Source organism: Scyliorhinus canicula, chromosome 16, assembly GCF_902713615.1.
Source record: "Scyliorhinus canicula chromosome 16, sScyCan1.1, whole genome shotgun sequence".
NCBI classification, from domain to species: Eukaryota; Metazoa; Chordata; class Chondrichthyes; order Carcharhiniformes; family Scyliorhinidae; genus Scyliorhinus; species Scyliorhinus canicula.
This window is the reverse complement of record NC_052161.1, coordinates 13,528,885-13,553,866: the sequence shown is the minus strand read 5'-3', so window position 1 is coordinate 13,553,866 and position 24,982 is coordinate 13,528,885. Positions and strand designations below refer to the sequence as shown.

General features: G+C 45.3%; 1 protein-coding gene across 3 annotated transcripts in view; it reads left to right on the top strand.

Annotated features, from left to right (window-relative positions):
- pdzd7a (PDZ domain containing 7a) overlaps positions 1-24,982 on the top strand; it is a 125,364-nt gene that overhangs the window by 32,766 nt on the left and 67,616 nt on the right. For all 3 annotated transcript variants that reach the window (XM_038773079.1, XM_038773080.1, XM_038773081.1), the window contains exons 9-11: positions 5,997-6,176; positions 12,773-12,936; positions 19,833-19,924. In XM_038773079.1, the coding sequence (XP_038629007.1) occupies positions 5,997-6,176; positions 12,773-12,936; positions 19,833-19,924 (436 nt within the window). The remainder of the gene's footprint in view (positions 1-5,996; positions 6,177-12,772; positions 12,937-19,832; positions 19,925-24,982) is intronic.

Below are 24,982 nucleotides of genomic sequence, written 5' to 3'. Positions count from 1 at the left end.
TGCACAGGCACCTTTTCACTCCTTGAAATTAAGTTTGGGACCTGGAATGTCATAGCTTTCATGGACAACCCTGGCAGCTACAGACTGGAACAGTGTACTGCTATCGTTACTCGGCAGCTCAGACATTTTGACATTGACATTACCACCCTAAGCAAGACCTGGTGCGCAGGTCAAGGCCAACTCAAGGAACAGGTGGCAGTTACATCTTCTTCTGGAAAGGCAAACAAGAAGAAGATTCTTGCCTCACAGGATTAGCTTCACCATTTAAAACTAACTAATTGGCCGTCTCAGAGACTTCCCTTATGGGATGAACAAAAATCTCATGTCTCTTTGACTCACCCTATCCCAGAACCAGTGTGCTACAGTCCTCAGCACTTACATCCCAAAACTCAAAGCTACAGACATGTCCAAAGAGGAATTTTACTCCAGGTTCGAACAATTCTTGGTTCTAGTCCCAAAAGGCAAGAAGTTGATCCCACTTGGTGACTTCAACGCCAGAGTTGGAAAGGACACAGACCTCTGGGCAGGTGTAATTAGCAAAGTGGGGTTAGGGAAATCAGACACCAATGGTACCCTGCTCCTGACTAAATGCCTCAAACACGGCCTTGTCATAATCAACAGCTTGTTCTATCGGAGAGACAAGTGCAAGGACTCATGGCAACACCCTCACTCCAAGCACTGGCACCTGCTTGACTACGTCATCGTCCGAGCGAGGGACCACAAGGACGTGCATATCACCCGTGCCATGACAGGAGTCGAAAACTGCTGGACGGACTACCGTCTAATCTGCTCTGTGATCAACATCAATATTGCCCCAAATCAGTGATAGTAACATGACCAATGCCTCAGGAAAATCAACACTGAACCACTCAAAGACCCATATAAAAGAGCCCTTTTCTGCCAGCTCCTCAGTGCCAACCTGACGACTCCTGGTGACTCAGAGACACAGAATACCCAAGGCACCTGGCCTGCCCTCAAGGCCTTCATAATCAGCACCTGCAAAGAGATGCTTGGTCACTTGACTGGCTTGATGAGAATAACCAGGAGAACTAGGAGCTGATAGGCCACAAACACAAAGCTTTTTGGAAGCTGAAATAGCAACTCAACTCAAGAGTAAGAAAGCTGCCGTATAGATGGCAGAAGGCTCAGGGTCCAGCAAAAACACCCGCAACCTGAAGAACAGATGGTGGGTGGAGAAAGTGCAGGAGATCCAGCAGTTAGCTGACCTCTATGACACACAAGGTTTCTTTAGCACAGTCAAGACCACCTGGGTTCCAGCACCCGAGTCTTGACCCCCACTGCTCATCATGAACAGAGAGACAGTCAGCACCAGCTGGAAGAAGCGCCTTGAAGATCTCTTTAACAGAGACTCTGTATCCAATACGAATGTTCTCAACTCCATCATCATCTCAGCACAACTCCAAACCGGCAAGAGGTAGAAAAGGTCATCCAACAGCTAAAGAACAACAAGGCATCAAGGAGCAGATGGAATTTCCGTCCAAGTGCTAAAACATGATTGCAAAGCACTATTGACGCAAATACATGATCTCACCCATCCTTATCTGGAAGGAGGAGAACATGCCAGGAGATCTCGCCATAATCGTGACATTTCTTCAAGAAAGGTGACAAGTCCAACTGCAGTAACTACAGAGAAATTTCCCTGTTGTCGGCTGCAGGGAAGGTCATCATTAGCGTCTTCCTTAAACGCCTTCTCCCTGTGGCTGAAGAGCTCCTCCCAGAGTCGCAATGCGGATTCCCCCCACTAAGGGACCTAACGAACATGATCTTCACCACGCAGCAACTACACGAGAAATACAGAGAACAGAATCAACCCTTGTATATGGTCTTCTTTGACCTCACAAAGGCCTTTGATACTGCCAATCGCAAAGGATTATGGAACATCCTCCCACATTTCACCTGCTCCCAAAGCTTTGTCACTAACCTCTGCCTGTTCCATGATGATATTCAAACCATAATCCTGACCAATGGATCCACCACAATCTCAATTCACGTTTGGACTAGGGTCAAGCAAAGCTGTGTCATTTCACCGATGCTCTTCTTGATCGTCCTTGCTGAAATGCTCCATATCACTCTTCAACAAGCTCCCTAATGGAGTGGAGTTATACTACAGAACAAATGGGAATCTGTTCAACCTCTGATGCCTGCAGACCAGATCCAAGGTTGTCCCATCCTCTGTCGTTGAACTTGAAGGAATGAAAATGGATGCTGTACCAGGGAGAATGACCATGGTGCAAGAAAGCAAAGGTTTGGCTGGGGAAAATGCATCAGAAGTTTAGGTGAGGGTATGATTGAGCAGATAAACAACTGCAGAAATGTCATCGCAAATGGAAGGTAGTTGGAAGTTTGCAAATACAGTTCTAAGCGACATGGACGGCGGGATTTTCCGCTTTGCCGGCAGCGCACCCCCACCTGCGAGTTTCCAGACAGTGTTGGGATGGCCACAGTGGGGAAACCCCATTGGCCAGCTGCCGGAACGGAGAATCCGGCTGCCAGTAGGGGCGCGCTGTGCCAGAAAACCTCCTGCGCCTGGCTGCTGGTTTGTCGACATCTCAGTTTGTTGGGCAGTGAGTGGGATTAATGTTTGGGGTTTGGTGGGAGGATGGGATCGTTGTTGTTGTTATGGGGATTGACGTATTTGTTGCTGATTATTGTTTATTGTTGGTGGGTGTAAATTTGGAAGAAAATGTGAAAAAGGAGAATAAAAATATTTTTTAAAAAAGGAAATGTACTGTCACATGTGTCAGCACCTACAAAAGAACTTAAACCAGACTTATTTCTCAATCAATAATGCAACTTTAAAATATGATATAAGCCTTGAAATTGCAACATTCAGCCATGGTGTTGAATATCGTTCAAGCATCACAGGTTGGGGCAGTGGAAATTTAGATTTTCCAGTTACTGATTTTAATGCCCAAAACTTTAGAAAACTGTGAATCAGGTTGGCTAAGAACCCCCACGGCCAGTTCTGCAACATATAAGAACATAAGAACTAGGAGCAGGAGTAGGCCATCTGGCCCCTCGAGCCTGCTCCGCCATTCAATGAGATCATGGCTGATCTTTTGTGGACTCAGCTCCACTTTCCGGCCCGAACACCATAACCCTTAATCCCTTTATTCTTCAAAAAACTATCTATCTTTACCTTAAAAACATGTAATGAAGGAGCCTCAACTGCTTCACTGGGCAAGGAATTCCATAGATTCACAACCCTTTGGGTGAAGAAGTTCCTCCTAAACTCAGTCCTAAATCTACTTCCCCTTATTTTGAGGCTATGTCCCCTAGTTCTGCTTTCACCCGCCAGTGGAAACAACCTGCCCGCATCTATCCTATCTATTCCCTTCATAATTTTAAATGTTTCTATAAGATCCCCCCTCATCCTTCTAAATTCCAATGAGTACAGTCCCAGTCTACTCAACCTCTCCTCATAATCCAACCCCTTCAGATCTGGGATTAACCTAGTGAATCTCCTCTGCACACCCTCCAGTGCCAGTACGTCCTTTCTCAAGTAAGGAGACCAAAACTGAACACAATACTCCAGGTGTGGCCTCACTAACACCTTATACAATTGCAACATAACCTCCCTAGTCTTAAACTCCATCCCTCTAGCAATGAAGGAAAAAATTCCATTTGCCTTCTTAATCACCTGTTGCACCTGTAAACCAACCTTCTGTGACTCATACACTAGCACACCCAAGTCTCTCTGCACAGCGGCATGCTTTAATATTTTATTGTTTAAATAATAATCCCGTTTGCTGTTATTCCTACCAAAATGGATAACCTCACATTTGTCAACGTTGTATTCCATCTGCCAGACCCTAGCCCATTCACTTAACCTATCCAAATCCCTCTGCAGACTTCCAGTATCCTCTGCACTTTTCGCTTTACAACTCATCTTAGTGTCATCTGCAAACTTGGACACATTGCCCTTGGTTCCCCAACTCCAAATCATCTATGCAAATTGTGAACAATTGTGGGCCCAACACGGATCCCTGAGGGACACCACTAGCTACTGATTGCCAACCAGAGAAACACCCATTAATCCCCACTCTTTGCTTTCTATTAATTAACCAATCCTCTATCCATGCTACTACTTTACCCTTAATGCCATGCATCTTTATCTTATGCAGCAACCTTTTGTGTGGCACCTTGTCAAAGGCTTTCTGGAAATCCAGATATACCACATCCATCGGCTCCCCATTATCTACTGTCCTGGTAATGTCCTCAAAAAATTCCACTAAATTAGTTAGGCATGACCAGCCCTTTATGAACCCATGCTGCGTCTGCCCAATGGGACAATTTCTATCCAGATGCCTCGCTATTTCTTCCTTGATGATAGATTCCAGCATCTTCCCTACTACCGAAGTTAAGCTCACTGGCCTATAATTTCCTGCTTTCTGCCTACCTCCTTTTTTAAACAGTGATGTCATGTTTGCTAATTTCCAATCCACCGGGACCACCCCAGAGTCTAGTGAATTTCGGTAAATTATCACTAGTGCATCTGCAATTTCCCTAGCCATCTCTTTTAGCACTCTGGGATGCATTCCATCAGGGCCAGGAGACTTGTCTACCTTTAGCCCCATTAGCTTGTCCATCACTACCTCCTTAGTGATAACAATCCTCTCAAGGTCCTCACCTGTCATAGCCTCATTTCTATCAGTCGCAATTTTTGCCACTTTATATGCTTTTTCCTTCAATTTGATACTCTCCCTTATTTCCTTAGATATCCACGGTCGATTTTCCCTCTTTCTACCGTCCTTCCTTTTTGTTGGTATAAACCTTTGCTGAGCACTGTGAAAAATCGCTTGGTTCTCTACTGCTCCTCAACTGTTCCACCATAAAGTCTTAGCTCCCAGTCTACCTTAGCTAGTTCTTCTCTCATCCCCTTGTAATCTCCTTTGTTTAAACACAAAACACTAGTATTTGATTTTACTTTCTCACCCTCCATCTGTATTTTAAATTCCACCATATTGTGATCGCTCCTTCCGAGAGGATCCCTAACTATGAGATCATGAATCAATCCTGTCTCATTACACAGGACAAGATCTAGGACCGCTTGTTCCCTTGTAGGTTCCATCACATACTGTTCTAGGAAACTATCGCGGATACATTCTATAAACTCCTCTTCAAGGTTGCCTTGACCGACCTGGTTAAACCAATCGACATGTAGATTAAAATCCCCCATGATAACTGCTGTACCATTTCTACATGCATCAGTTATTTCTTTGTTTATTGCCTGCCCCACCATAACGTTACTATTTGGTGGCCGATAGACTACTCCTATCAATGACTTTTTCGCCTTACTATTCCTGATTTCCACCCAAATGGATTCAACCTTATCCTCCATAGCACCGATGTCATCCCTTACTATTGCCCGGATGTCATTCTTAAATAACAGAGCAACACCACCTCCCTTACCATCCACTCTGTCCTTCCGAATAGTTTGATACCCTCGGATATTTAACTCCCAGTCGTGACCATCCTTTAACCATGTTTCAGTAATGGCCACTAAATTATAGTCATTTACGATGATTTGTGCCATCAACTCATTTACTTTATTCCGAATACTACGAGCATTCAGGTAAAGTACACTTATGTTGGTTTTTTTACCTCTGTTTTGAATCTTAACATCTCCAGTTTTATTCCTTTTGTTATTACTGGGCCTATTCACTGAGCTCCCCTCAGTCACTGTACCTTGTACTGTCGCCCTTTTAGATTTTTGACTATGTCTTCTCTGCCTTGCACTTTTCCCCTTACTTCCTTTTGCTTCTGTCCCTGTTTTACTACCTTCCAACTTCCTGCATCGGTTCCCATCCCCCTGTCACATTAGTTTAAACCCTCCCCAACAGCTCTAGAAAACACCCCCCCTAACATGTGCTCCCAATGCCCGAAACTCTGTATGGAGAGGACAGTTTTGCAATTTTGCCGCAATAGCTACAGATGCTGGGTCTCAATTTTCCTTTTTTAACTCACTTTCCTAGAGGACAAGAAGAAAAAGAAAAAGAAACAAAAGACTTCTGCAGAAGGAACAAAGTTGGAACGCTCCAAAACATTTATGAATATATTTTTTAGAAGTGTTCGATCTGGGAGGCCACCCAGTGAGCAAAACCCAAAAGAAAAGCTCAGGTCCAAATCCCCATCTCACTCAGAATCAGATAAAGGTAAGAAATCATTATGTGAGGTTTCACTGAGGAAGCAACGTGGCATTATATCTTCACGGAAAGTATAGCTTTATGAAATGTGGTCATCAAAACAGAAGAGCAAAAACTCCTCTGTCAATAGCTTTAGTGAAAACGTAAAAATGAACATAAAATGGAATTTTCATCCTTGTGTTTAAATGCTTCTGTACCCTCAACTCCCCCATCTCTGTAATCGACCCTAATCCTATACTGTAGTCATGCTTCAATTTTCTCCCCCACGCTCTTCCCGACCAAACACTAATTTCCTCTGATACATTTGCCCCCACCCTTCTTTTGTTCTAATAACGGCAGCACAGTGGTTAGCACTTCACAGCTTCAGGGTCCCAAGTATGATTTGCGGCTTGGGTCAATGTCTGTGCTGAGTCTGCACGTTCTTCCCGTGTCTGGGTGGTTTTCCTCTAGGTGCTCCGGTTTCCTCCCACTGTCCAAAGATGTGCAGGTTAGGTGGATTGGCCATGATTCCCGTACCAGCCTCCCCGAACAGGTGCCGGAATGTGGCGACAAGGGGCTTTTCACAGTAACTTCATTTGAAGCCCACTTGTGACAATAAGCGATTTTCATCTCATGATAAATTGCCCTTAGTGTCCAAAAAAGGTTAGGTGGGGTTACGGGGTAGAGTGAAGCTGTGGGCTTAAGTAGGGTGCTCTTTCCAAGGACCGGGTCCAGACCCAATGGGCTGATTGGCCTCCTTCTGCACTGTAAGTTCTATGATTCTATGATAATATTAATGGATGCACCTTCAGTCACTTCACAGAATCGCAGAATTGTTACAATTCACAACAGGGCCATTTGGCCTATCATGTCTGTACCCATCTGGGGCCATCCTTACAACCTTAATTGAATTTAGGCTCCACTTTCTGGGATTACCTTGCTAAATCCCTCCACCTCTCCACATCCTTCCCCTTTGGAATCCCCCTTAAATCTTCCCTTTTTGATCAGGTGTTTTTGGTTACCTCTCTTCCTTTCTCTCAGCATAATTCTTTTTCCTTATGCTTGTGCGAATCGTTTTTGGCATTTTTCTGTTTTTAATGTTGAAGGCACAATATAAATGCAAGTTGTTGCACTGTGTACACAGAAAATTATCAACAGAAGGAAATTTATTCCATGAAATGTTTTGACAGTACAGGAACAGTGGGTTGGATTCTGTTTGGGAGACTATGGACAGGATTCTCCTGTCCGCCACCTGCGTTTTCCTGGCCCCTTCTGCAGCAGGATCCTTAGTTCCGGCAGCCAGCCAATGGGTTTTCCCATTGTGGCCACCCCATGCTGCCGGGAAACCCACAGGCAAATGGGTCAGACCCATTGGCATTTATTTACATCCCCCTCCGGTGCAGATTGTGGACCTCGTTCACGCTGCCAGTGGGCTGTCGGAGCATCGCGTTTGGGGCGTCATTCCCTATTTACCCCCAATACCCAAATCCCCATCCCATCGGGGATCAAATTCCGGGGACGGAGAATCCTGCCCAGTATATTCTCCAACGTGCCATGGCTGTGGCATGTGTTATAATTTTGTTATTAATCTGTCAGTCACTTTAATAATGAATTTTAGCAAATAAAACTATGACACAATAGATTAAGGGCAGAATTCTCTGTCCCGCTGCACCAGTTTTTTGGTGCAGCGCGCCCCTGCCGGCAGCGGGATTCTCCATCCCGCCAGCCGGCCAATGGGTTTTCCCATTGTGGGCAGCCCATTGCCGTTGGGAAATCCCCGGGCGTGGGTGCACTGCTAGCGCAACGGAGAAACCCGCCACTGGAGAATCCAGCCCTAAATGTTTCTGCTGTAATAAGAAATAAGTTATATAGTTATATTAATATTTGGAATCCCTGGGTGAAATTTTCCAATTTTGTTTTTATGTAAGTGCTGGCTTTGGTGAGGAAACGGGCGTGCAGCTCCCCCATTGCACAGCCGGGTTTTCCTGCCAGATAATGCAGGACCAGAGTGTGAAAAAACACTGAAATCAACCCTGACGCTGTCACGCTGGTGGGCCGGGGTTGGATAGAGCTGTCAACAGAGAAAAAGGATGCACTAATCTCCAAGAAAAAACATCTCCTTGTTCCACACAACAGACGAGGCGGACCCCCTCCATGAATAAGGGGACCTCCCCCCCCTACACAATAGGGGCACCCCTGGCATTGCCCCTGTGCACAATGAGTGGTGCACAAGCCAGACTTTCGTCTTTTTCCATAATGAGGTTTTTCCTGGAATAAGTCACTAGCCTGTCGCCAGATTGTTGTAGCCTGTCGCCAGGTACTTGTAGCTTGAGGGAGCGCTATTCTGCATTAGGCATTGCTAGAGTCTCTTCCACTCTTGAAGCTTGAGGGTCACCACTTGACACCAAGCATGGCTGGCTGGGTCTCTTCCACTCTTACTACCTCCCATTGGCTTGTGCTGGAAAGATTTTGCAGGTTGACACATTCAACCTGTTTGGCCGCTTTATGCATGCACCTTCCTTGGCCATCAAGTTCTGGGATGGGACTTGATCCCGGAGCTTCAGGTCGGAAACAGGGATGTTACCCACTGCACCACAAGTGTTCCTACATTAGGACAGATGGGTGGGTTTTTTAAAAAGCTTAATGGAAGAGAGAGAGTGGGACAGGTTTAGGTAGAGAAGTCAGGAGAATCGGGCCAAGGCAGCTGAACATACAGCCGTAAATGATGGAAATCGAGTCTGTTTTTTTCCAGAGATGCTGTGGTGTGCGGCAGTGGAAGAATTTGAAAACCAGCATGTGAACTTTAAATGGCATGTTGCCAGACTGAGAGCCACTTAGGTTGGCAAGAACAGAACGATGTGTGACTTGGGACTTGTTACTCATCCTTGAAACATTAAACCAGGGCATTGAGTGTTGGTTTAATGATTCCTATTTGAAGGAGGCCAGGAAATTATGCTGGCCTCCTATTCTATATTCCACTCACTGCCAGCACCAAAAAGAGCAAAGTATTTGGTCATTTATATCATTGTTGTTCATTGGACTTCAAACTGAGTGCCTAGTTTGTCCACTTAACAGTAATAGCTACAGTTCAGACCAGTTCACTGTTTGTAAAGCACTTTATGATGAGATAATTTATTATATATGTGAATCAGAAATAATTAGTGCATTGAAGACCTAATAATAGAAAAAAACTGCAATGTTGTGTCTCTACTTTCAATGAACTTGCTGGTAACTCTGCTACACATTATTGGAAATTATTTCCAGCTTTAAAAATTCTAGTACTTTTGCACTTCAATCTGGAGTTTCCTGTTTTGTACAGTCCTTTGTTGTTAACTTTGTTTATTAAATGTCTGAATTACAAAAGATCTAAATATTTTCCAACAAAATGTCATTGGGGGCGGCGGGGGCATATTGTGTTGCAAGAGTCAGCCAGCAACTGATGTACCTAAAATAAAAATCCCACCCTGCAGCGACAGTACACTCCCGGCATGCTAAACAGGCTGAGAATGGGACTTGTGCCCCTCAGTGGGAAGAGGTCCTGTCATTGAGTACTGCAAGCCAATTAGATTGGCCAGCAGCTGTGACAGTCCCAGCAGTGCCAGTCATTGGCACTTCTGCGACTGCAAGCAGGCCTGAGCAGAGTAAGTCTCTTGCTTTTAAAGCAAGATCAAAACAGGCAGCCTAGGGAGGGAGGTGAGGGGTACTGGAGGGACAGGTTTGGTGGTCAGAAGGGGTTGAACAAAGGATTGGGGGGGGGGGGTGGTGGACACAGGGCAACCCCTGTGGAACATACTCCCCCTTCCTTCTTGTCATTTCAACACTTGTGTTTAAAAAACGGCCTGCCAACTCACACACGCCTGCCCATGCCAACCGTATGATGATGGGAAGAGTGAAGAACAGGCAGGCAATGTATTAAATTGTTTATATGGCATCTGTTTTCAATAGATTTGATTAATTCCGTGTACACCAATTAATATCTGTCTCCAAGGAGGTTATTATTTTATAATTTGTTTGTTGCTTATCCATTCGCTGGTATGGGCATCACTGATTAGGCCAGAATTCATTGCCCATCCTTTATTGCCTTTGAGAAGTTGGTTGTAAGCCGTCTTGTTGAACCACTGCAGTCCATGTGGTGTAAGTACACCCATAGTGCTGTTAGGAAGAGAGTTCCAGGACTTTGACCTAGTGACAGTAAAGGAACAACGATATAGTTCCAAGTTAGGATAGTGTGCAGCTTAGAGGGGAGCATGCAAATGGAGGAATTTTCTAATGAGAGGTTCAGGAGATTGTACTCAAAGAAGTTTAGAAGAATAAGAGGTGATCTTAGTGAGACATATATGATTCTCAGGGGGCTTGACAAGGTAGCTGCTGAGAAGATGTTTCCTCTTGTGGGAGAGACGAGGACCAGAGGGCATAATCAAAGAGTACGGGGTTGTCCATTTAAGACAGAGATGAGGAGGAATTTCTTCTCACTGAGGGTAGTGAGTGTGTGGAATTCTTTACCGCAGAGAACTGTAGAGGCTGGGTTGTTAAGTATGTTCAAGGCTGAGATAGACAGGTTTTTAATCAGTAAGGGAATCAAGGGTTATGGGGATAAGGCGGGAAAGTGGAGTTGAGGATTATAATATCAGATCAGCCATGATCTCATTGAATGCTGGAGCAAACCCAGTGGGCCAAGTGGCTACTTCTATTCCTACATTTTATGGTCTTATGTGGTGGTGTTTCCTTGCATCTGGTGGGCCAAGGGGGTCAGTGCATAACTGAAATACTGTCAAAATCCATCGGAAGGGCCTCCTCCCCCGCACCACAATGCAAATCCTGCTTTCGCCCACTGACAAATAGGGGCATCGTCCCTCCCCTCACAGGGATAATGGGTCACCCCCCACAGCACGCAGGTATTCACTTCCTCTTTTTCACAGCATATGGCACTTAGCTCCTTTTGATGTAGTGATGAGTTGTCAGTCGTTGCAAGATTGTTTATAATCATTGTGGTTAGCATCAAAGCAGGGGACTTGAGATGTGTGAAGGGAAAGATAGAAAAACAATCCAAGCAGCTGGGGGGGCTGGGGGTGTCGGTGTGAGACGGGGAGGGAGGGGTAGTGGGGGGGGGGGGGATTTAAGTCACCCTCGTATGTGCTATGGGTGGGGTGACGCGTTATTTCCATGGTAAGAGTGCGGCAGATGCCCTACTTGTCATCGGAGGGGTACAGGCCCTCTGTCAGGCCTCGGTACCAGTCTACCTGATCAAAATGGCAGCCCAATACCGAGATTCTGACAGTATCCGGCGAACTCTCCCGCATGCATAAATTAGCATGGTGAAGGGGAGAGACTCGCAAATAAGGCCCCGCTCCTCGCGCCAGCAGACTCCAGTAGTGATTCTCCGCTGGCAGGAGCACTTCGACTCCAGAACGGAGAATCCAGGCCTATATCTCTGATATCCATGAGGAAATACTACTTCTGAACTTGTGTTAAAATAACTTATGACCTTACGTTAGAAATACAATTGTTGAGCAGCACCGTGGCGCAGTGGATAGCACTGCTGCCTCGCGGCGCCGAGGTCCCAGGTTCGATCCCGGCTCTGGGTCACTGTTTGCACATTCTCCCCGTATTTGCGTGGATTTCGCCACCACAACCCAAGATGTGCAAAGTAGGTGGATTGGCCACGCTAAATTGTCTCTTAATTGGAATAAATGAATTGAAATTGAAAAATGAAATGAAAATCACTTATTGTCACGAGTAGGCTTCAATGAAGTTACTGTGAAAAGCCCCTAGTCGCCACATTCCGGCGCCTGTTTGGGGAGGCTGGTATGGGAATTGAACCGTGTTGCTGGCCTGCCTTGGTCTGCTTTAAAAGCCAGCGATTTAGCCCAGTGAGCTAAACCAGCCCCTCGTGTTGGAATTGGACCCTCTAGATTTAAAGAAAAAGAAATTCAATTGTTGAGAGGTCAAGTTGATCTATTTTTTTTTGCTCTCAGAGTTTGTCTTCATAAATAGTAATACCAACTGCTGGAAAATAGCAATGCCAATGATTGTTCTTAGTAAATTAATATAGACTAGTAAAGAGAGAGCTGTTTTATTTACAAATCTTTTTATTACAGTGACTGCTGTTCCAAAATTTGTCATCAGAAGTCTTAAGCGGGGTAAATGTTTGCAATATGCCTGAGAATGCTTGGTATTGAAAGACAGTTTTGAACTGCTCCTGTTTTTATTTTCATGCAAAACATATCTTTCTGAATGCTTGAAGCACAATGAAATCTTCTATTTTTCATTATTGTTTGTACTGGAGAATGCAAAAGCACATGCGGCACTATGAAATCTATTTAACTGCATCATTTAATAATGATTTTGAAAATATTGGATTTGGAGAATTTCAATTCTTACTGCATCTTTTAAAAAATCTTTTGAACAACAATCACTTTATTTGACAAGTATCTTTGTGTGTATTTTAACTGTACTTGTCATTGATTGTTTTTATCAATAACTATATTGATTAAATGTACAGCATGATTCCATTCAAAACATTGTTGAATGATGATAGTATCTGTTTTTCTTTCAAATGAGGTCTCCTTCTTTATCAGTAAAATAATTAATGTAATTTGGACTTTTTTGTCTGCCTTTGATTTAAGATAAAGAAAGAAGTCATCGCTTTAACATTTTTGGCTCTCAGAGAGATCAACCAGGCCTCTCAATAACAGACTCGTATAGCCATGCACTAGCTGTGATTGAAGACATTGCCAGGAAACTCCTGAATCAAGATGAAGTAAATGCAGTTTTGCGCCACTGTAAGCAGGTATTTCCCTCATGTAGCATTTTCATTCACTACAAATATCGACTACAGCAAGAAACTATTTCTACTCAATCACAAGTATAACATCAGTAATGAGACCATAGGAAATAGGAACAGGAGGCAGATGCTTCAATCGTTGCCTGGTAGGATGTTGGAAGGATAAACAAGTTGACACTCAACTTGTTTGACCACGATATGAAAGCACCTATCTTGGCCATAAAGTCCCAGATGTTCTGGCACAGAGGTAGGGACACTCTGCCACCAGACCTCTTAATTAGCTTAGTACAGTACCCAAAAGGCTATGCAATCTCTGTCTTGAATATTCTCATTGACTGGGCATCCCAAAAGTCTCTCGGGTGGAAAATTGTAAATGTAGCATTCCACTGCTGAGTAAACTACTGACAAAATCGGCACAACAATTTTTAAAAGAAAAATCCATTAATGTTATGGCATCTATCTGCAACAAAATATACTTTTGCAACAACCTATATATTCTGCAAAAAGCAGAAACAAATATTTAACCTACCCTTCCCTCCAAAGAGCCACAATGGAGTAGATTGTTTGAGGACAGGGGTAACGAAAATCTGAAACACATTTTTTAAAGCGTTGTATCTTCTTATGCTTCATGCACAGAGAAACTGTTGATCAAAATATTCTTAATGTTCCAAAGTAAAATTTTTACTATTTAATCTTCCACTAGATGGCGGTAAAATATTATTTCACACATTACTACATAAAAATTCATAGAAATTGCAACATAGAAAAAGACCACCTGGGCCAATCAGTTCTTGTTGGTATTTGGCCTGAGTTTGAGCAGGCACCTACCAAATTGCCATATATCCCTTGATTCACTGTCCTTGAATCACCAATCACCAATTAGGGCCTCACAGTAGCATGGTGGTTAGCATCAATGCTTCACAGCTCCAGGGTCCCAGGTTCGATTCCCGGCTGGGTCACTGTCTGTGTGGAGTCTGCACGTCCTCCCCGTGTGTGCATGGGTTTCCTCCGGGTGCTCCGGTTTCCTCCCACAGTCCAAAGATGTGCGGGTTAGGTGGATTGGCCATGCTAAATTGCCCGTAGTGTAAGGTTAATGGGGGGATTGTTGGGTTACGGGTATACGGGTTACGTGGGTTTAAGTAGGGTGATCATTGCTCGGCACAACATCGAGGGCCGAAGGGCCTGTTCTGTGCTGTACTGTTCTATGTTCTATGTTCTATCTAACCCTATTGTGATTGCCGATACGAAACTGAAATTTCAGAGTTACTCCTGCTTCTCTGCTGTAACTTAGTTGGAAGTGAAGTGGCGACCCCGTGTATACACGTAAACTGGAATTCAGCTGCACTCCTGTAGTTAGATTTCCAGAAGACATTTGATCAGGTGCCACATCAAAAATTATTGTGTAAAATAAAAGCTCATGATGTAAAGGGCAACATGTTGGCATGGATTGAAGATTAGCTAGCTAACATGAAACAGAGAGTTGAAATAAATGGGTCCTTTTTCTGGTTAGCAGATGCGACGAGTGGTGTGCTATTTATCAGTGCTGGGGCCTCAGAGCATTACAATTTATAAAAATTACTTGGATGAAGGGACTGAAAGTATGGTTGATAAATTTGCTGACAACTCAATAGGTAGGAAAGTACATTTTGAAGAGGACGTGAGGCTACAAAAGGGATATAGGTAGTGAGTGGGCATATATCTGGCAAATGACTTCCAGTGGTGCATGTAGAGACACACAAAGTGGCTTCTGCCAGAGTACTTTGCCAGGGTTTCGGGGGTGATGAGGAGAGGAACTTTATTACTTCAATGGGATAAGAGTCTCACATAATAGGAATACCCAACAAGTACAAGACCAGGCAGCAGAAAAGTAAAGAATCATCTACAAACTCGGAAGCCTCTCGAGCCTCGTCTGCTAAAAAAATGGAGGAGGCTCCTGCTGTGATTTTGGCCACTCCACTAACTGCTGAGATGTTTATAGGCATCTCTGAAGACCTCTGCAGAGCAATGGAAGGGACCCTGGCCCCCATTCGTGTGGCCTTGGCAAAAGCAGATCAGATGGTGAAGGAATAAGGTGCGGTGCCACAGGTGTGGAGATGGCCCTCTCGTGGCAGAGTGATCAGATCATCTCCCTGGTGGTCAGGGAGAACAAGATGCAAAGGTGTATGATCCAGAAGGCAGAACTTGGGAATTATAGGGCTCCCTGAAGCTCTGGAAGGTCCCAGGTTTGGGAAGATGGTGGGGGATGGTGGAATGACATCGCCCCCTGAATTGGATCGCTTAGACAAAAGGTCCACAGGTTGCTTAGACAAAAGCCTCGTTATTGTGAATCTCCATGGGCGATCACTGTGCCACCAGGAGAAGGAAAGGGTCCTGCAGTGGGTGAAGGACCATAGGGTTTCTAAATGTGAGGGCCATGTCATTAGGTTCTACCAGGATGTGGGAGTGGGGCTGGCTAAGAGGCCTACGGCATTCAACAAGGCCAAGGACGCATTGTACAGGAGCAATGCTCATTTTGGTGTGGTATACCCTGCACGTCTCCGAGTAACTTAGGACTTAAAAGACTACTATGTTGATTCACTGGAGAAGAAAGAGGCGTTTGTGAAGAAGCATGAACTGGGATCGAGATACCTGCGAATTGGATTTGTTGTGAGGTTTCTGTTTGGAGAATGGGAGGGTGATATTTGTTGGGGTGATTTGGGGAATTCTAGAGTTGGTATTTGTATTTTTGCTGTTTGTGGGGTGGGTATTGTTCTTTTTTCTTTGACTATTGAAGTGGGACATGTGTGGGGGCTGGTTGATGGTTATTTGTTCTGTTTGTTTTCTCTGAGCGGAGGCTGCCCTGCTGGCTGTATAGTTAGTTAACGAGAGCAAGTGTAGGGTGTGGGTAACCGCAGCTCATACTTTCAAGGATGAGCTTAGGACTTTTGTTTTAATTTTGTTTGGGGGTAAGGGTGAGGTGGGGGAGGGTAGGGACCTGTGTTCACCTTTTGCAGGTTTATTTGGGTGTGGTATTGATGGGTGGGGGATGGGCGAGGGAGGGAAGGTTCTCTGACGGTGGATACATCTTTTTCTTTGTTTTGCTCTGATGAGGGGGGTTGGCAACCATCTTGAGTGGTCCTGGTGTCAGCACTCTGTGTAGTTCCTGGTTTACCCCATATGGTGGGAATGGCTGACTCTGGATCCAGTGTGGGGGGGGGGGGGGGGGGGAGCACAGATGGCCCCCTGTTCGACTAATCACTTTGAATGTAAGGGGATTGAATGGCCCAGTGAAAAGATCTAGAGTGTTTGCACACTTTAAGAGTTTGAATGCTTTTGTGGTGTTTTTGCAGGATAAAGGACTTGACAAGGCTATGGATGGGCTGGGTGGGGCAGGTATTCCATTCGGGATTTGATAGTAGGGCCCGGGGGTTGAGGTTTTGGTTAATAAAAGGGTATCTTTTTGGCGACTAAAGTTTTGGCAGACCTAAACAGGAGGTATGTGACGGGGGTGGGAGGACATACCCGTGGCAATTTTTACATTTTTATTCTCATGTCCATCTGGTCTACTCTCGGATTGACTTTTTTGTGGTGTGGAGGTCTCCTTTCTTGAGTGGTGAGGGCGCGATATTCGGCAATAGTTATTTCAGATCATGCTTCACATTTTGTGGATTTGGTATTGAGGCACTCTCGGCGCCCCCGTGGGGACTGGATACAGCATTGCTGGTGGACAAAGGATTCTGTGAATGGGTGTCCTCCGCCATTGGAGAATACATTGAGTTTAATGAGACGATCTCGCTTTACACATTATGAGAGACCCTGAAGGTAGTTATTAGGGGGAGGTAATCTCGTATGAGGCACATAAGGAGAAGATTGAAAGGGTGGAGAGGCAGAGGTTGATGGATTTCATTCTTGAGGTGGACCGCCAGTACTCGTTTACCTCGACACTGGAGTTGTTGGCAAGTAGGAAAATGTTGCAGATGGAATTTGAGCTGCTCTTGATGGGCAAGGCGGTGCACCAGCTGCAACGTCCGAGGGGGGCACTTTATGAATATGGGGGGAGGCCAGTCACCTGTCAGCGGGCCAACTGAGGCGGTGAGATGTCTCCCGGGAGATAGTGCAAGTGGAGGACTTGAGTGGCAAGTTGGTCTTCCCCCAGGGAAGAGCTGCTTTTGAGACCTTTTACTGAAGCCTTTATAAGTCAGAGACCCCAGAGGAGAAGTTGCCCATGATGGAATTTTTGGATGGCTTGTCTATCCCTATTGTGGAGCGGGAGATAAGGGAGGAGTTGGAATCCCCATTGAGCCCGGAGGAGATCATGAAATGTATGGGTTAAATGCTTCCATGTTCCGGGCTATTGCCGGTCACACTGGCGCAGGCATTGATCTCCTTGATTTTAAAGAAGAATAAGGATCCAACAGTGTGGGTCGTATCATCCTATTTCATTACTGAACACCAACGCTAAACCGTTGCCGAAAGTTCTGGTAATGCGCTTAGAGCCCTGCCTCCCCGGGGTGATCTCAGAGGAATAGACTTGTTTTGTCAAGGGCCAGCAGCTTTCAACGACTACTTAATTTTATCTTGTCCCCCTCTCAAGTCCCTGATTATTTCAATTGACGCTGAAAAAACATTTGAGAAGGTAGAGTGGGTGCATCTCTTTGAGATCCTTGGAAAGTTCTGTTTTGAGCCTAAGTTTATCTCTCGGATCCGTTTCTCTACAAGGCCCCCACTACAGCTGTTCATATGAATGCCCTGAACCTGGGATACTATAGGGGTACGAGGCAGAATTGCCCATTGTCCCCGCTTTCGTTTGCTTTGGCAATTGAGCCACTGGCCATAGCATTGCCCAAAGAGATTCTTTCCTTTCCCTTGGCACTCTTACCTTCTCTTTTGGATAGAGTCCTTTCACTGGCTTAGTTGGGGTAGGGGAATATATAGGATATTTATGGTCATAGAATCATTATAGTGCAGAAGGAGGCCATTTAACCCATCGAGTTCAACATTTTAAAGCATTCGAGCCAGGCTCCCATCCTATCCCTGCAACGCCATAACTGCACTTAACCTGCACATCTCTGGACACAAAGGGGAAATTTAGCATGGTCAATCCACCTAACCTGCTCATCTTTGGACTGTGAGAAGAAACCGGAGCGCCCAGAGGAAACCACCACAGACACGGTGAGAATGTACAAACACCACACTGTGGAGTGAGGTTCTTTACAGGGTAAACTCCACCTCCTCATGTGCTAGGCTCAGCTTGATTCAGTTCAAGGTGGTGCACAGGGCACATCTGACCAGAGCACGGGTAAGTAGATTTTTTTCCGGGAATGGAGGATAAGTGAGCGTTATTCTCAGGAGCCTGCGAATCATACACACATGTTCTGGTCATGTCCTAAACTTGTAAGTTTTTGGGTCTCCTTCTTCAACACCATGTCAGGGATTCTTGGTATTGAGCTGGAGCCTTGCCTGCTTGTGACCATCTTTGGGGTCTTGGACAGGCTGGAGCTGCAGACGGATGCTCTCGCCTTTGTGTCGTTAATAGCCCAGAGATGAGTTCTGCTTGGGTGGAGGACTCAGATTCCGTCCAGTGCTTCATCCTGGTTGAGTGACCTTATGGAACTTTTGTACTTAGAGAAGGTCAAGTACATGTCCTAATGCAGGAATTAATAGAATGTCATAATTTATTGCAAGAGGACTTGATTACAAAAGTAGGGAATTTATGCTTCAATTGTACAGGGGCTGGTTTAGCACAGTGCTAAATTGCTGGGTTTTAAAGCAGACCAAGGCAGGCCAGCAGCACTGTTCAATTCCCATACCAGCCTCCCGAACAGGCGCCGGAATGTGGCGACTAGGGGCTTTTCACAGTAACTTCAATTGAAGCCTACTTGTGACAATAAGCGATTTTCATTTCATTTTCATTTTTCATTTCAGCGCATTGGTGAGATCACATCGGGAGTATTGTGTAGTATTGGTCTCGTTACCTAAGGAAAAATGTAAATGTGTTAGAAGCAGTTGAGTGAAGGTTTACTAGATTAATATCAGGAATGGGCGCGTTGTCTTCTGAGGAAATAACTCAGATTATTCTCTCTTCCAACCTCTTCCATCGGGCAGACGATACAAAAGTCTCAGAACACGCACTAACAGATTAAAAACAGCTTTTCCCCCGCTGTTACCAGACTCCTGAATGACCCTCTGATGGACTGAACTGATCTCTCTATGCATCTTATCTACTGTTGTTAGTACTATACTCCATATGATTCACCCGTTGTCTATGTATTTACATTGTGTATTTATCATATAACCTACGTTTTTTTCCTGCATTGAACGATCTGCCTGGATTGTACGCAGAACAACACTTTTCACTGTACCTTGACACACATGGCAATAAATCTAAATCTAAGGTTGGAGAGGTTCCATTTATAGCCACCAGAGTTTAGAAGAATAAGAGGCGATTTGATCAAAACCTTTCAGCACCCTGAGGGGTATTGACAAGGTGGATGCGGAATGGATGGTTTCTCTTGTCAGAGAATCTAGAACCAGGGGTCACTGTTTAAAATGGAGGTCGCTCATTTAAGATAGAGATAAGGAGAAATGTTTTCTCTCAAAGTTGTGAGTCTCTGGAACTCTCTTCCTCAAAAGGCAGTGGAAGCAGAATCTTTAAATATTTTTAGGGCAGAGCGAGATAGATTCTTGATTAATAAGGGGATGAAATGTTATCGGGATAGGCAGGAATGTGAAGTTGAGGTTATAATCAGATCAGCCATGATCTTATTGTAGGTGGAGCAGGCTTGAGGGGCCGAGTGGCCTCCTGCTCCTAATTCAAATATGTTTGTATGTTTAATTACTATCCATGCCATAAAACCTTGTGGTTATATGACAGGATGAATGTGTTGTTTTAAATACAATTTAAATATCAATTTTATTTGTAGTTTGTTTCAGGTGGTGGAGTGGAAGACCTGGTGCGGCCACTACTTTCTATATTAGATAAACCAGAGAAACTGTTGATTTTGAGAGAGATCCGGTAAGAAAAATACTACAATGTATGATTGTGCCCTCTTAATACTGCAACATTGTAATGCCACTTATATTTAATAGAAGGCAACCATATTAAATAACTTTGCTTGTAGAAAAGAACCGTTGTAAGCAGAGAACATGCAAATGTCTCTATGTAAAATTGCTGAAACGTTTTAAAATTAATGATAATAACTGATTATATAGAATAGAACACTGTGCTGATGTAGCTGTGTGTAATAATTTCAGGTAGTGTTATGGTAAGATTTACACTCCATAATTTCACATATGATTATGGGTGATTACAGTCATTATAACAGGGATATAATTTTGTTAATAGAAAACTACAGTGCTGTAATTGTTATGTTGACTTTAGGCTCCATCATTTTGGAATAGGAATTATATTTGTTTCCCTTCCCTTTGTTTGCCTTTATGACAACAGTTGCTGTACTTTAATGTAATACCGCGGGATTCTCCGTTGGCTGACGGCAAAATCGGGAAACACGATTCGGTGGAGAATAGATTCCAACGCCAAAATCGTGATGGGGGCAGATTTGACGTCAAATCGTTGATTCTCCGTCACCTCGATAGCGGCGTAAATACAGTAAATACCGTTACATATCATTGGCGGACCTGACCCAGTATACTCTGGGGCCTTCACGATTCTCCGCCTCCTTGGGCTGAATTCCTGATGGCCTGGTTCACTTGTGCTTTCAGAAATCATGAAACCAGGCGTCATGGCTGCTGAGGGAGAGAGGGTGTCCAACATCGCCATAGTTTGCTGACAGTTGTGCTGTTGGCCGCGGGGCTTCTGCCAGGGCCGGGGGAAGTAGTGGGGAGTGGCCAGGAAGTGGGTTTTGCGGTCAGGGTAGACGGAACACCACTGCCGCAGCCGGAAAGGCAGCTATGCAGCTGCGCATGTCGCTGACAGCCCACTGTGAACTTATGACCACGGGTTGTATAGGTGTCCCCCCAGTGCACTCCCTGGGTACCGTCTGGCCCCAGCCGACCAATCAGTGTGATGGGTGCACCCCAGCGTAACCATTGCCATCTTGTTGGCTGGGATGAGTGCGGGGAGTGAAGTGTGTATATGCGGCTGCAGCTTGCCAGCCTCCCGAATGCCAATCACGGACCCGGCGATTCCCGCACCATTTTTCATTGGAATTGATTGTGTTCCATGTGGCGCCAGTGCTAGCCCCTCCACAGTCACTGAAACGGTCCAGGTTCAGCGCCAGTTTTGCTGTTGTGAAAGCCATCGAATCCAGCCCCGGTGCCAACAATCAGGAACAGAGAATCCAGCCACAGTATGTGAAACAATTTGCACTGTTTCTGACCAAGGAATTTCATAAATGCTAGTCTATCCCTTTCCTTTCTTTCATTACCCCACACCCTGCATCATACGGTGGCTAAAGAAATTCTGTAACTGGCTGCTAGGAGCTGCACGAACCAGACTACTCAGAATCTCAGAATCACAGAATAATACAGTGTAGAAGAGACCCTTTGGCTTATTGAGTCTGCACCAATGTCTGAAAAACACCTGACCTGCCTACCTAATCCCATTTGCCAGTACTTGGCCCTTGGCCTTGAAAGTTATGATGTGCTAAGTGCTCATCCAGGTACTTTTTAAAGGATGTGAGGCAACCCTCCCAGGAAAGTGCATTCCAGGCTGCTAATCATCGTATTTGTTCTTCTCGCAATGTGAAAGTGCCTGCTGTTTGACCATATTCCCTCACTATACCTGAGGTTGTGGTTTAGCTCACCAGGCTAAATCGCTGGCTTTTAAAGCAGACCAAGCAGGCCAGCAGCACGGTTCCCGTACCAGCCTCCCCGGACAGGCGCCGGAATGTGGCAACTAGGGGCTTTTCACAGTAACTTCATTGAAGCCTACTCGTGACAATAAGCGATTTTCATTTCATTTCATTTTCATTTCATTTTTCACTGTAGTTGAGAACCGAGCAGGTTTCCAACAGGCAATTACAGGTTGTAGTTAGATTCCTGCCCATCTGCAGCAGAATTTATCCACTGGGCTTCATTGCATGCTGCTTGCCAACTTCCTGCCAGGAACAGGGGAGAGTTGGCCAGTGGAAATTTGTCTGCTCACCGATACTCGGGTAAGTATGCAAACCTAGGTTCTGGATATGAGCTCATATTGCAGAATGATGGAATGGGAGGCAAAGTGGAAACTGGATCAGGAAAGACGTGAACATTTCTTGTAAGTCCCAGAGAAGCACAAATATATCCATGTTGTCGCTGAAGATAATTCACATCCAAACACATAAATATAACAGTTAGAACACAGAACAGTACAGCACAGTGCAGGCCCTTCGGCCCACGATGTTGTGCTGACCATTTATCCTAATCTAAGATCAACCTAACCTACACCCTTTCAATTTGTTGTCTATGTGCCTGCCCAAGAGTCACTTAAATGTCTCTAATGACTCTGACTCCACCACCTCCGCTGGCAGTGCATTCCACGCACCCACCACTCTCTATGTAAAGTTATCCACAGGTTGAAACTTCCACAATATTTACGATGATTTTCTAGGAAAGTTCTATGTTACACAGCATATATTTTCAGTTAAGTCCTTTAATTTGAATTGTGTGAATACTTTTTCTTGTGCTAGAAAAGGAATTACACTTTAATAGTGTCAACAAATCTGACTATACAAATGCAGCAGTTACCATTTTGTCCAGAGTGTGCTTAAGTTTGTTTGCGTATTTACAGGTAACATTGCATTCAATTAAAATTATGATATCCTCATAGTCATTTTGACCAAAGAGAAGATTGGCTTTTGCAGATTGGTGCAGAAGATGCTTTAAGGAATGAAGGAAGGAATTTACAATGACAGAGAATTTTTCAAAACCTCAAGATGTTCCAAAGTTTTTCACAGCAATGATGGATATAGTAGAATAAAGCAGGGAAACATGTCAGTCAATTTATTTTAGTGATGATTGAGGGGAAAATGTGGGTCAGGAGATGGGGAGAACCCTATTGCTCTCCACAAGGGGCAGGCGATGGCTGTCATAATATCCACTCATGTATATCATGAGATGCAGACAGGCAGTGATTGACACACAGGATAACCAATGAACACACACGACACAGAACAACCAATCACCAGACAGGACACCACCATTATAAAGCCCACAGGGCATTAAGGCTCTCTCTCTCATAGGACACGGCTAGGGAGATAGTCACAGTGCACAGGCCAATGAACATCATCACCATGTGATAGAGAGCTAGTCTGGGCAAGGATATTATTTAGGTTAATAGAGTGTCAACCCACAGCAGATTATGTACAGCAGTCAACAGGGTCAATAAAACTGTTGGACCATCTCCTGTGTCGGAAGCCTGTTTCTCGTTTCACTGCATCCAGTTGCAGTCGATGTAAGACCAACACAGATAACACATCATGGTACCAGAGACCAATTAACTCTAATGAACCTTCCTCAAGTGAATCTGCAAAGACCGGCACGCAGCCATCCAGCGGCATAGAAAAGACCCAACCTCCTCCGCAACTCCGGATCTCCGGCAACCTTGGCGCCAACTGAAAAGTCTTCAAACAGAAGTTCCTCCTATATATCGAGGCCTCCGACCTCGAGGCAGCATCATGCTGTTCCTGTCATCTGGGGTGGATCACGCCATCCACATCTATAACTTGCTTACTTTTGTCGATGGCGAAGACAAGACGAAGTTCAAGACGGTTCTGCTGAAATTCGACAACCACTGCGACATTGAGGTGAATGAGAGCTTTGAACGGTACATCTTCCAACAGAGGCTTCAGGGTAAGGATGAACCTTTTCAGTCCTTCTTAACCCATCTCCGCATCCGAGCGCAGTCATGTAATTATGACTCGACGGGTGATTCCATGATCCGGGATCAGATCGTTTTCGGGGTCCAGTCCAACTCCCTGCGGGTGCAGCTCCTCAAAATCAAACAGTTGACCCTCTCCATCGCCATCGAAACGTGCGTTGTCCATGAGCATGCCAGGAATCGTTACTCCCGCATCAGGGCGGCAGAAAATGCAAAACTAGTCTCCCACAAGGCAGAAAGGGTGCAGGCCATCGTAAAAATGCAAGGCCTGAGCATCGAGGAGAGTGGCCGTTTTGCACGCTTTTCCAGGGTCCCTACGCATGCGCGCTACGACTGGGTGGACGACAAGGCTGAAGACCCCGATGCGCATGTGCGAACGTCGGCCGACCACATTGCGCATGCGCGATGGCGCACAGAACGCGCTGACGTCAGCGTCATGACGGGTCCAAATTGTGGCTCCGCCCATTTAAAGCGGCAATGTCCAGCCAAAGGAAGGCGATGTCTACAGTGTGGAAAGCCTGGGCATTACGCGGCCTTATGCCGGTCCCCTCCACCGACCAACAGCCAGCGATCCCAGCTGCAGCGCAGACGTGTCAGCTGCGTACAACAAGGCATGCAGGATTCAGATCCCGACAGCCCAACGGACCCCGAGTCTGACTGCCTCGAGTCTCCATACCGGGTGGGCATAATCACCACGCGCGAGCTGGCCTCCACCGTGCCTGCAAACTGCCTTTCAATCCTCACTGTGGATCCTGACGATGAGTGATGTGCTGTCATCGCGGTTAACCAGTCTCGCATCCGATTTAAATTGGACACTGGTGCATCTGCAAACCTCATATCACAGTCGGACCTCGACAGCATCCGAGACCAACCTAGCATTCTTCCACCAGCTTGCCAGCTCCTTGACTACAATGGCAATGCCATCGCTGCCAGTGGATCGTGTCAGCCAAGTGTACCTCACAAGGCAATCAAAGCGACGTTACGATTCGAGATCGTCCGGCCTGACAAGGCATCCCTGCTCAGTGCTCGCGCATGCAAACTCCTAAATCTGGTCCAGCGCGTCCATGCCATGTCCTCCACACAGGCGACTGCCTCGCCCAATGTAAATCTCCAGGCTGAGATAGACGACATTCTTACGCAATACCACAACGTGTTTGATGGAATGGGCACGCTCCCATATTGTGACAAGATATTGCTCAACCCAATGCCATCCCAATATCCATGCACCGCTCCAGGTGCTGGTTCCTCTCAAGG